At 33.1% G+C, this 13,637-nt stretch overlaps 1 protein-coding gene across 1 annotated transcript in view; it reads left to right on the top strand.

Annotated features, from left to right (window-relative positions):
• The window catches only part of CNTNAP2 (contactin associated protein like 2), a 2,649,987-nt gene that overhangs the window by 1,223,482 nt on the left and 1,412,868 nt on the right, over window positions 1–13,637 (top strand). The window contains exons 6-7 of the mRNA XM_027856858.1: window positions 1,192–1,376; window positions 9,059–9,202. Coding sequence (XP_027712659.1) covers window positions 1,192–1,376; window positions 9,059–9,202 — 329 coding nt within the window. The remainder of the gene's footprint in view (window positions 1–1,191; window positions 1,377–9,058; window positions 9,203–13,637) is intronic.

Raw genomic sequence — 13,637 nt, 5'->3', positions numbered from 1 at the left:
CATATTTATTACATATTTCCCAATTACATTTTAACCCTGAGTGTCATTGCCATGAGTAGCTTGTTTGATACCTCTGCTCTAATCTAACCTCCTCGTATGATAGGAGAGGAGTCTCAATTTCAGAGAGGTGAGATGATTTTTGCCAAAGTCACATAGATAGTGAATCATGGAATCAGAGCTAGAATCCAGATCTCTTGACTCATTTTCAAGGGCTTTTTCCATTGCACTATGCTATATCACACATTAAAAGTTTTTGGTCATTGGAGGCTTCATGTATTTCCCTGCAATCACTTGGAGCTCTAATGTTAAAAGCAGTTACTTCTTTTCCCCTTAAAAGCCATAGATGGTGGACTTTTTTCTCTTTCTTCATAATTCATTTTTTTTGTTAAATAATTGGTCTCAGAAAAGGCCTCCCCTCATTTCAGTGTTCCTTGATATTCATTATTTTTCATAAATTTTTTTCCCTATTTCTTTTTTCCTTTATCTGTCCTTTATATTTTTATATCAGGAGAAGAAAATATAAGGAAATTCCTGGTATTTGTTCATTCCGAAATCTTTGTAAATGGTATGATCTTCTTTTCAATTAGCAAGGGAGACTCTGAGACTCCTGGTCTTTTCATTCCCTTTCTCCTTTGAATCTAAGTGGTATTTTGCTTTGGCAACTAAAAATTGTACATGAACTAATAGTATTTCCTGTATATACAATTGACATTTACAGAGCACTTTCCTCACAATAATCCTTTGATTAAGATAATATGACATCCCCATTTCACAAGTAAGGAAACAGGTTCAAAGAAGTTAACTGGCTTACCAATAGTCATACAGCTAGTTAGTACTAGGACCTAGACTTGAAACCAGATCTCTTTACTCTAAGATCAATACTCTTTCTACTACATCAATTAAACTCTTCAACTTTGGGGACTTTTACAACTAAGTTTTTGCTAACAGATACTACTGACGTTTTGTTAGTTTCTTTTTATGGCTTAAAAAATGGGGCCAGATTCTTTCCTTTGTGGAGAACCTTAAATATACTTCAAACAAAACCAACTTTAAGTACAGTTACATTACAATTTTCTATGCTAACTTCACTGAGAATCAGCTTTGGGAGACAGATGACATTGTATGTGAAATGAACTCATCCTCAGTGAGTTTGCCATTCATTCATTTCCTTGGTCTTTTCACATCAATCAGGGAGCAACCAATTTGGTTCCATATATGGCCATACATCTGTGATGACAGGAAGTTTGCTAGATGATCACCACTGGCATTCTGTTATCATTGAACGCCATGGACGGAACATCAACCTGACTCTGGATAGGCATTTGCAACATTTTCGGACGAATGGAGAATTTGATTATCTGGACTTGGATTATGAGGTAATTAAACAGATGTAAATAATGATAATATGGGGTGATTATATTGAACAACTCCATTTTATGGAACCTAAGCATGTCTTTCTTCACATTTTGTTTTCTTTCTGCCACATGCTTCTCTATGCCACCTATTCTTTCTCCTGACTGTAAGACAGAAGCTTTCAAATTTAAAAGCCATTTGGCATGTCCAAATAAATGAGTCATTTTTTTCATAATGATCAAGCATCCACATGTTATGAGTTTATTTAATTTTTATAGATATTACTTGAGCTATTTTTGAAAAGCATGAATTAACTGAACTCTACAATCTCTGAATATCATTCTAATGCAAGAATTATTCATGGTGTTATCATGATTGTCCAATGAGCTTAAAAATCACTTGAGAAATTCTGAAAGTTTCAGTCTGGTTTAATATTTTAATTGAGATATGTGCATTTGTATGTGTGTGTGTATATATATATACATATATATCTATATTTATATACATATATATGCATAAACACATGTATATATGTATATAATGTATTTCAATGTGTATATTCATATCTTTATGTACATATACACACATATATACAGAGGACTATATAGTGATTATAATGCATGCTAAATATGGCTCAAGGATTGATGGGTGTTTAGAATTATAAATTCCATCTTGTGTTAAGCTGTTTCTAATGTAATGAACTTATGGAGGTTATTTTAGCATTTCCATTCAATGTACATTTTTTTCATTGATTACCAAAGCAGATATATATCATGACTTGTAGTATGTTTCACATTCTTAAGAATGGGCTATGTAGCCACCTCTGTGAAACAGTTTAATTCTAATACTATATAGGACTTTAGTGGTAAGAATAAATACAACGAATATAGTTATAAAGTAATACAAACATATATGTGCATGTATGCATATATTATATAATATATTATATGTGTATGGAGACAGAGAGAGAGAAAAAGGGAGAGAGAGAGTATTATATAATATGTTATATGTGTATGGAGACAGAGAGAGAAAAAGGGAGAGACAGATAGAGAGAGAGAGAGAGAGAGAGAGTTTTGGTTACTACTGTCCTCAAATTGGTGTGAAATTTTTGTCTTTTAAGAAAAGGAGATCATAGAATGAAAAAATAAGGAAAAAATACTTAAAAGTCATCTAGATCAACTATTTCAGTTCATAGAGAAGCAAAATGAGTCCTACTTCAATTAAGAATATCTCTCTATGTCTCTCCATCTCTGTTTCCCTATCTCTCTCTCTCTGTCTCTCTGTTTCTCTCCCTTTCTTTCTCTGTCCCTGTGTCTGTCTGTCTGCCTCTCTGTCTTTGCCTCTCTGTTTCTCTGTCTCTGTCTCTCTCTCTGTCACACACACACACACACACACACAATATAGCTATACTAGAATAAATGTACATCAGAGTGCATAAGCTATAATATAATAAATGTACATTGTTCTCTTCAGTACTATTGCTATCTCATCTGTAAGTATATTCAAAATAGTGTTAGTAGAGTTTGTGTGGTTAACTTGGTGATGTTTAAAAAATATAAAAATATCTGCTTTCTGTTTCTATTCATAAATATCCTTAGAAGGCTTTTGCTAGATTGAGTCTCCTGCAAAACTTGATTTAAACTGGTTTTATCCTCTACTATTTCTGTCTCTTTTATGAGATGATACAATTAATAATCCATCATCCTTCTATATAAGATTTTACAATTCTACATTCTATATACAATTCTATGTACATTCTATATACATTTTACATTCTATATACAATTCTATATACATTCCATATACATTTACAATTCTATATACATTCTAAATTGATGTTTCTTTTAACAGTTGTCTTTTCTCATTTGTGGAGTAAAGCAAGGGTTTACTATGTAGGATACTGTGAATCTATTTTGGTCTTGTTATGGCAATATAAGTTAAATGAAACAATCATAGTTTGTGTCTTTTTCTTTTGTTCTATCCTTATCCTAGTTTTTTCATCAATAACTTCTTTAAATAAGATATTATAACTTTGTTCAATAAGATTTTAATTGTGCATTATATCCTCTTTCTCATCTTCATTATGTCTTATAGCTTTATACTAATTTTTATATTTGCCCTAACAAGTCAGTGGCTTGATGATACATGCACAGTTCATTAAGGAATGATTCCTACATCAGAAACAACTTAATTCCTGACTTTTGCAATAGAAGCAATTTCATTTTTTCAAGTTATCCAGTGCTCACTATATCCAGTGCACTTCAACTCTTTTCTCAAATAAAGTCTTCATAGAATCATAGATCTAGAGGTTGAAGAGCCCTTGGAGGCCATCTTGTTCAATTGCTTCATCTTAATGATAATGAAACTGAGGCTCACAGATATTAATGATATCCATGGTATGTGTGTGAAGCTTGAGTATAGTCCACAAGTCTTAGGGCTTTCTCATTCCTTATTCCTGGACATTATTTACCAGTTCATTTCTTTATATCCTCAGCTATTCCCACCAATGTACTAATGAAAACAAGTTTTAGCATATATGATAACTTTATTTTGAGGATCTAGAATTTCTTCTATCTGTTCATCCTCTGCAACAGATATCGATGTATAAACTATTAGTTACAAAGTGGTCTTTTCCAAATGCTTATTATGAGCACTGTAATATGATTGAACACATATTCCATGAAGTTTTAATCCTAGTTGGCTTTGGCTACATTAACACCACCACTATCACCATGACCAACAACAATAAGAAACCAATCACACTAGCTACTTTAATTGGCTTTTTAAGGAGAATCTGTGGCCAATCCTTCTATAGAGCCAATAGCTTCTTTGCTTTTATTCATTTCAATTATTTTAATTGTGTCAAAATTGGTATGAGTCAGTTCCTCTGGTTGTACATCCATTTAGTCAATGAATGAGCAGTTTACATTTTGAGTAACAACAACTAAATTAAAATTCACACTTAAAATGAAATCTCTGTGATTCTTTTCTTTCACTTTTTTCTGCCACTGTCCCTGAAAAGTAGAAAGGAACTATGTGAGACTGAAGACCATTTTGTATTTTTCTTTATTTCACTGGTTATTATAGCTGAATAATTTGCTATTAAATGGCTAGCCTATTGGTGATGAATGTCTCTGCATTTAGGTAGACTGGCACTCAGAAAGTAGACCCAATGTACTGTCATGACTGTACTCAAAGTATTCCTTGGAAAATAGAACTTTTTTTTATTATCCTATTCTGATTCCTCATCATATATTGTAGTAACCCTGGATTTTGTAATGAGGATATATGGGTCAACAATTTGTTAAAGAGATTTTGGTCACCTAGAAAGTGACACATTAAATTACCTATTTAAGTTATAAAATAAAATCTATCAACTTCGGGTTCTGATATTTTATATTGTTAAACAGTACAACCCAAGTTACTATTTGCTGAGCTATTCTGGTTTGAGGTCAACCAACCATTCTATGAATATGAATGTTCCTCACTAAGTCAAGATTAATAGTATATTCATATTTGCATAGCATTTTAGCCTTTTCAAATCAATTTCTTTGATTTTAGAGATGGCAAAAGTCTCACGAAGATTAAGTGACTGTTAGAAGTTGTAGAATCATAGATTTAAAAGCAGAAGGGACCTCATACGTCACAGGGCAGTAAACATCCAAACCAGAGCTAGAACTCAGGTCTTCGTTTGCTATTCCCTGCATCACATTTCATTCCTGATGAAAGAATCATTAAAGTTAAGACTTGTAAGGGATCTTAGAGATTCTCTATACCTACTCAATTTAAAAAGTAAAAAAAAATGAAACTCAGATATTAAATGACTTGCTAAAGGTCAAAAAAACTAGCTAATGATATGAAGATTCAATTTACATCTACTTTTTCTACCTACGGAAAGCAAATATAGGGGAAAAATTACACTAGAACTTAGAGTGATCCATAGTGTATAAGTACATGGAAAACATAATAATATAAATTTAAAATAATAATAATTATTCTCAAATGTTAGCATATGTGTTGTTATTAAACAAAGTAGCATAAGTAAATTGCTTTGCAAACTTAAACTGCTATCTAAAAGCTAGCTAGCTGTTATTACTGTTATTATTGTACTATTGAGTATAAGACAAGTTTATTGCTATTCATTTCTGGAGGGAGTGGGCAAGAAGAGGAGAAACATTGAAAGGAAGTAAGCTTCAATTCACTCTTTCTATTTGGTCTGCAATCATTTCAATTCCATATAACTCCATGTTCTTTTCCAAACATGCATGTTACTTTCTACTTTTCCCATTTTTTTTTCTCTCCTTTGACTATGTGGAACAATAGAAAAACCACTGTCTCTGGAGTCAAATGACTGGGGTTCAAATCCTAACTCCAACCCTTAATGTCAGTACGACCTTAGGCAAGTCACTTGCTCTGGATCTCAGTTTCTGCATCTGTAAAATGAGTAGCTTGGACTAGATGACCTTCTAGATCTCTTCCAGGTCTAAATCTGTTTCCTTATTAGAAAAAAATCTTTTTTTCTTTATCATTTATGAATCTCTTATTATTTTTACTATTTTTCCTACTAGATGAGAGTATCTACACATGTATAGAGGTATATAGCTTATCATTCCATATATCATTTCTTTGCATTTCAAATGTCTTCTATTTCTTTTCTCTACTTATTACTCCAAGCTCTGTTCATTTGAGTTTCCTAAAACTAAATAGGCATGTAACAATACTGTGATACTCAATAGTGGTTCATAATTTGTTCATGTGTCCTCTGAGATTCAGAAATCTTTGCCTTATGTTTAAAATATAAAGCCCTGACATTTTAAACTTAATTTTTATTTTTAAAAAAATCTAAAAGAAATGAGAGAAAACATTGTATGGTGAGAATAAGAAGTAGCTTTAAGTAAAACCCCTGTATCAGATGACTTGCCTTCTTAATGGCTGGGGGAGGGGCTGGAAGGGTGAGAGAATTTGATACTGAAAGTAAAAATCTAACAAAAACAAACAAATAAATAGAAATGTGCATTTTAAAATGTTTTAGTATTAGTAAGCTTGTTTTATATGTTTTATTGGTGGTATTAGTAGTAGTAGTAGTAGTAGTAAAAAATGAGAGTATTTCACTTAATCCAATTATTTATTTATTTACTTTTTTTCTTATTTGCTTATTTATTTATTTATTTTACAAAGCTGCTGGTGGAGAGCAAAAAAAAAAAATATAGAATCTGTTCCTGGTTCCCAAGGTCCTTGGAACTGGTGGTGACTCTAAGCTAACCTGGATCCTATAAGCTATCTGCCCCCAACAATAAAAACTCTCAGTGTTTACAGGGCTAAATTCATCTTTGTTTGAATCTAAATGTTAAAAGAGTACTAGACCACCTGGGACAATTCAGGGGCATAATCTGAAAATTCAACTTGACTTTTGACATTTTTCCAAAGCAGAGCTGGAAATAACTTCTGACTTTAGAACAGTAGAATATTTGAGAGGGTTCTTCACCTTGTGAAGTCCACAAGTTAAATTACCATCATTTTTTAACACATAGCACTAGTAATTTTTTGTATTGCAAGAGGAGAGGAAAGGAAGATTGGACTGAACATCAACAGCAATATAATTCAAATTTACAAAGGCTTCTTAGTCCAAAAGTTTCATTTACAAGGGCAGCTAGATGGCACAGTGGATAAAGCTCCAGCCTTGGAGTCAGGAGGACGTGAGTTCAAATCTGGCCTCAGACACTTGACATTTACTAGCTATGTGACCCTGGCCCAGACACTTAACCCCAACTGCCTCACACAAAAAAGTTTCATTTACTACCTATCCCCCAGATGCAAACTTTTATAGGTACAGATTTATAGGATATAAAATTGGAAAGGTCTTGTAGTTTGTCCCTTTCATTTTTCATGTGAAATAGCTGAGGCCCAGAGATGTCAAATGATTGCCTAGAGTTGACACTGGCCTTAAAGGCAGAGGTGGTATTGGATGCCTTTCTTTCATACAAATGAAATTTGAGAGGATAACCTAATCCCACTAGAGTAAATGAGATCCACTAGGGCTCAAGATTTCAATTGTAGCCTCAATCTTTTTACGCTATTGGGAAGTTTTAACAATTGAGCATCTCATAATTGTTACATGAGCAGTCAGTTTTCTTGTTGCTGCTGTTGTTGTACTTGTTCTTATTTTTCTGGCTTGTTTTGCTTGTCAAGGTACTGAAACAAGAGTTCAGTTTGTTATCTTATAAACACAACACTGCAAAAAACATCTTTTTTCAGCCAAGTTTAGTAGTTCCCCATACATCTCCATAGAGTTAGAGTTGCCCCTTGGACATTCTGTCATGCATTCATACTCATAGATTCTTCAGTATTTTCATAGAATAAAACAGTCTTAGAATTGGGAGGTATCTCAGAGGTCATCCAGTGTAATCTAGACTTAAACAAGAATCCTGTTTATACCATGGAAGAAAACTAGTTCTGCCCTGTAAGAGAAAAGTTAACAACAAAAGCACTTCCTCCATATTTTAGTCCTTCAAAAATTTGAAGGTAGATGTAAACATTTAAATTATTCTGATTGGAAATATCTATCTATCTATCTATCTATCTATTGATCTAGATACAGATATGTGTGTATAAATATGTATCTATTCCACAATGTTTTATATATGTATATATGTATATATATACACACATGTGTATATATAACATATATATGTTACATATACACATACAGGCACATGCACTCATGCACACACACATATACACATATATATGTATTTTCCACAATATCAAATTCATGTGTGTGTCTGTGTATGTGTTTGTGTGTATGGGATGGGGAGGGGAGACTATATACACATGTGTGTTTATATGTGTATATTCTGTAATGTCAAATTTATATATATGGAATAGAATATATGCATATATGTACATAATATGTGCCTGCATGTGTGTGTATGCGTATAGGGATGTGTATGCATACACACGCACATGTACGCACATACATGTATAAAATGCATGTATGTGTTTGTGTGTATATGCATTCTACAATGTCAAATCCTATATACATAGAATATGCTATATGCATATACACATCTGCATGCGCATTGTATATGTCTTTGTGTGTATGTATATGTGTTATATACATGTATACACATGCATGCATGCATATATATAACCACTGTCCTTTTTATCTGCTACTAAACCAGTGATTCACTTCTGTGTTATCAAAGTCTTACTCTAGTTTCTTTACTAGATTCAATATTTGCCTCTTTCATGATATTATGAATACTTTACATAATTAAAGAGAATATGCCACCCTTGACTTTCAAATATTAACAAAGAGACTGTATGGCAAAAGCACCTTGACTTTTTCACCCTGTTCATAAATTCTCAGAAAACTTTTTCAATTAAAACTTTAAAAAAAAAAAAACCTACAGCAACAAGTACAGAATAATACCACCCAATTATATGATATTGGTTGTGACCTAATTCTTTTTGAAATTATATTACCCTCAGTAATATTTTCTTTAGGGAAGATTTATTTTAATGTACAAAGACTTTCCTAGTAAATGGGAGAAGGGTATTTTGATATCGTTTCCAATATAAAGAGGTTTGTCCACATTTTATTCTGTGACTAGCCTCCATCACTGGGTAATGTATCTACTTTTTCCTGATGCTATTTTAAAATTGTATTTATATTGAATTCTGTACATCTTCATCTTTCTCAAAGATAACCTTTGGAGGTCTGCCTTTTTCTGGGAAGCCAAGTTCCAACAGTAGAAAGAATTTCAAAGGATGCATGGAAAGCATTAACTACAATGGGAATAATATTACTGATCTTGCCAAGAGGAAGAAGTTAGAGCCTTCCAATGTGGTAAGCCCTGTCTGTTTAATGAATTTTATTCTATAGATAAATGAAAGATGGTCACTTGTCTGAACTAGTAATTTATCATGGAGAAGTAGGGAGGATTTGTGGTATTGGAGCCCAAAAGCAGGAATTAGGAAAATAATAACTTACATTTGTGAAGAACTTTAAGCTTTTTAAAGCTTGTGCTTCAATATGCAACAAACATATGAGATAGAAAGAAACCTCAGTATTATTACCATTCACATATCTTAAGGGTTTTAAGGGACCTTTAAGACAATCAACTAGATCTATTGTGAAAGACAATCCTCTGTAAACTATAACATATGCAACAAGTGGTCACTCCAGGTGTTGTTTGAAGATTTCTAATGAAATTAAAAGATTACTATTCCTGAAGCAGCCCATATTATTTTAGGTCATAAAGTGATGCTTACACTCCTGACACACCTCAGGTTTAGGTGACTGTAGCTGAATTAGGCTAAAAACACATTAGTGGATCTCATTAATGTGAGACACAAACAAGTAGTATTTTCAAGTTCTTCTACAAAGAGTAAAAATATATCAACCATAGGGGATAACTTGGAACCATATATTCTGTGGTCTCCTAGTCCAGTTGCAATTTTACATATAGATCCCTATTTGCAAATGCATTTTAAATGACATTATATTTAAAATGTTTTATGCAATGCAATATATGAAAAAAAGTTTAAAAAAACACAGTTCTTTTGTTTTCATGTTCTATAAGAGGAGAAGAAAAATTTTAGTAGGAAAGTCAAACAATTTAAATTTTAAAAGAGAACCATTTAAAATACCATTTATACCTGTGTTGAAGGTGGCGTCACCAGGGTAACATTTTCCAACAAAACAACTTAAAAATTTGGGGGCTGGTGCCTAGACCACTTCCGTATCTCTAATTTTGGTGTGAATTCTCTAAACTAGGACCAGGCCTTCATCAAAAGTGGACCCTCTTAATCTCTGTATTTTATGGGAAACTTAGGATTCACCATAGCTATATCAATGGGAAAGGGTAGAATGAAAGTCTTTTAAAACTTTAACAATAATGTGAGCCTTTGTGCTTCCGAGAACAACTAGTGTCTACTGCCCAGGTACTGGACCATGAGATAAACATAAAAGTATCAGGCAACTAGAAATCCCTTAGGGCCTAAACAGGGGTCAGTTCAGAGCTTCAATATGACTGAATTTACTACAATGTTTAAATATAAAAGTCACTAACTTCTGATGACAAGAGAAAAAAATCACTCCAACCTTAAAAAATAAAATACTGTTGGACTTGATCTATTTGTTGAAATTGAAATTTAAAAGAAAATTTCTGGTGAAGTAATTTAAATATAAGGTTGTTTTATATGAGGGTATAATCTATAACTGTATATAGTCAAATACAACTAGATATCAGAGTAGATAGATTACTGAATTTTGAATTAAAAAGCCTTCAGTTGTATTCTGGCCTCAGTCACTTCTATGCTATATGACCCTGAGTAAATCACTGAATCCCTCTTTATTTCAGTATCCTCATCTATGAAATGGGGATAAAAATAGTACTTAATTCACAGGATCATTTTGAAGACTAATGAGATAACATATATAAAGCACTTTATAAACCTTCAAGTGCTCTATATGTTCTAGCTATGAACATAATTATTCATAGCGATGATCATTTTTAACCCTGGGGGACTAATATAATAGTGTGGACAATCCATTTCAGTCCCCCATTTATGCAGAAATAAATTGTTTAGTCATTTTTCATGAATTTATTAAGCACCTGCTTTGTTCCTAGCACTCTGTAAGCTACTGGGCAAAAAAGAGACAAATGAAACTGTTCTTATCCTCATTTATTACCTAAAAATTTCTAAACATGGGAGCAAGTATCTATGACTGGCACTGCCATTTCAAAATATTATTTCTGTCATATTTCATTGAGTTTTTTTTGTATGAGTCAATGGATGAACATTTATTAAACACCTTCTGACTCCCTCTGATTGGTTCCTTAGCCACTTTCATTTGATTCACAGATCTATGTAAAGTGTGAAGTCTATGCAAAAGACCTCACAAAATATATGTAAGTGCTCCTGTATAGCTAAGTGTATGGAATATAAAAGGAAGTGAGGATATTCTATAATCATAACCACTTAAAATACACATAAACAAATATACGCATAGGGAGGAATGCACACACACACACACACATACATACACACATACATACACACACATACACACACACACTACATTCCCAGCAGTAGAATGAAATTTAGAGCCAGAATTTAAATTCATTCTGAAAGCTCTAGGCAAAACAAAGAGAAGTGGGGGATTATATAGAAAGAACTTCTAGACAAGAGCAAATATTTGTGCATGAGACTTGCTTTCAAAGATGCCAGAGGCTGACATTTCAGTGAAAGATTGACACCCAAAACACACTGCCACTTTCCCTCATTACATCCAGGCTGCAGAGTTTGCCACTGATCACTTAAGAAAAACCTTTTACTTTGCCATAGAGACAGTTCTTATGATTCAAGTACATGGTCAGGTCCAAGAGCCCAGTTAATATGCAAAAACAATCCCTTTCATCACTAAAAGGAAATATTTTAAAATAATCATCTGTGAAGGTTTAAAGTAAATTTAATTTGAATATTAATTCAAAGAGACATGAAGCTTTAGATCTGATCATTAATGTGCTGAGGTTTTGCATAGGCGTGAAAGACCCATGACATTTTAGGGTATACAAGTGTTTGGAGGGAAAAACAAATCTGAAGGACAGTATGAAAATGTCATCTTTAGAGACTATCTACACACTAAAATTGAATGGAGCCAAGGCAATTTATCCAAATAATTTCAGCAAAGATAATACTTTTCCCTCAAGTTATCAAAATCTTTCTCAGCAAAGACCATTGGTTTAATTGCCTCTTTCACTTTTTTATGTGTAGACCCTGAATTTGTGAATTATTGTCAGGCTGTCTGAACATAATCCCATTTGCTAAGCCATATATATTAGTCTGTCAAATTACCAGGGCAGCATACATATAGCAGTGGCATACATGAGAACAGTGCTAAAATATTACTGCCTGGAAAGCAAGATTTGGAATGAAATTAAATCACCTAATCGCCTCATCTATGCAAGATTATTTATTGGGATACAAAAGAGCATTGTTATCAAAACTTTAACTATTATCTCTTACACTTTGGGCAAATTCAATTATGAACGTTGGTTAATCTGTCATGGAAGACAATCTGTCCAGTTGTAGCCATACATGAAAAGAGATATCTCATCTTCTCAGAAAGTCCAGTCCATGCCTTAAGGACATAGTCACTGATTATCAACTCCTCAACCCCAAGGAAAAAGTGGAAGAAGGAAAGTACTGGGAAAAATAAGGCCACGGGAGACAGACAATACCATGATTATGAGACCCACTGTGAAGAAATGGCCTAGGGCAGGGTGAGGAAACAGACAATGAAATGTGGAAATAGCAAAACAGATGACTGCTACAAGAAAAAGCTGCCTCCACCCATGTGTCAGTGAATTGTGGCCATGTTTAGTCCCCCTACCCTAGCTACAGATATAACTGATATAACATAGGCTTTCCTATGAATTTGTTTTACTGTATGAACCACAAATAAATATTATAGAATGAAACTTTAGGTGTAATTGAATCTGGTTGTATTTCAGCCCACCAGAGATTTGAATAATTTTCTTCCTGATCTTTTAGTGATCTGAATGAATTAATGAATTTCCCTGAGAACCTATTTACCACAGTAAGAAATTCTCTTTTAAAAAAAAAGAAACAGAAAACAAAAAAACAAACAGACCAAAAAAAAAAAAAAAACCCTGCTTAGTTTGTGGCCAAGTAGAGTGAAGCTTGGAATATTTTAGAATACTGAATTGTCATTTTATGAGCTTTAAAAAAAAGTCATTAAAATATTAACAATAAAAAGAGCAATAAAATGGTGATCAGGAGACTTGGGTTCTCCTATTGCCTCTGTTTCTAACAAAGTTAGTGACCTTGACCAAGTCACTGGACTTCACTTCCATCATTTGCTACATGGGGGAGTAATACTAGGCCTCCAAGGTTGTTTTTACCTCAAATACTCTTAAATTTAAATTCTTATAATTACATATTCTGAATGATGTTTTCATCATACTGAAAAGTATTATGCAGAATAAAAGAAAGGTTGACAGACAGCTTGCAGATAGAGGAAATTCTTAGTCCAAATTCACACAGGTCATAAGTTGCAAAACTGTAATTCACATCCAGGACATCTGATTCAAAATCAAGTATTCTCCTGCATCACAGTTCCAGTATCATGATTCTTTAGCACTTTCAAAATTAGTGCTATGAATCTGGGGAAAGGGTAAGGGGGCGCAGCATTAACAGTGATGATCAGTGTCAAAGTAAGAGCTCATACATCTTGGTTCTGAAAGTGAAACAAG

Source organism: Vombatus ursinus, unplaced genomic scaffold (assembly GCF_900497805.2).
Source record: "Vombatus ursinus unplaced genomic scaffold, bare-nosed wombat genome assembly UNPS02011649.1, whole genome shotgun sequence".
NCBI classification, from domain to species: Eukaryota; Metazoa; Chordata; class Mammalia; order Diprotodontia; family Vombatidae; genus Vombatus; species Vombatus ursinus.
This window is presented reverse-complemented; position numbering and strand designations above follow the sequence as displayed.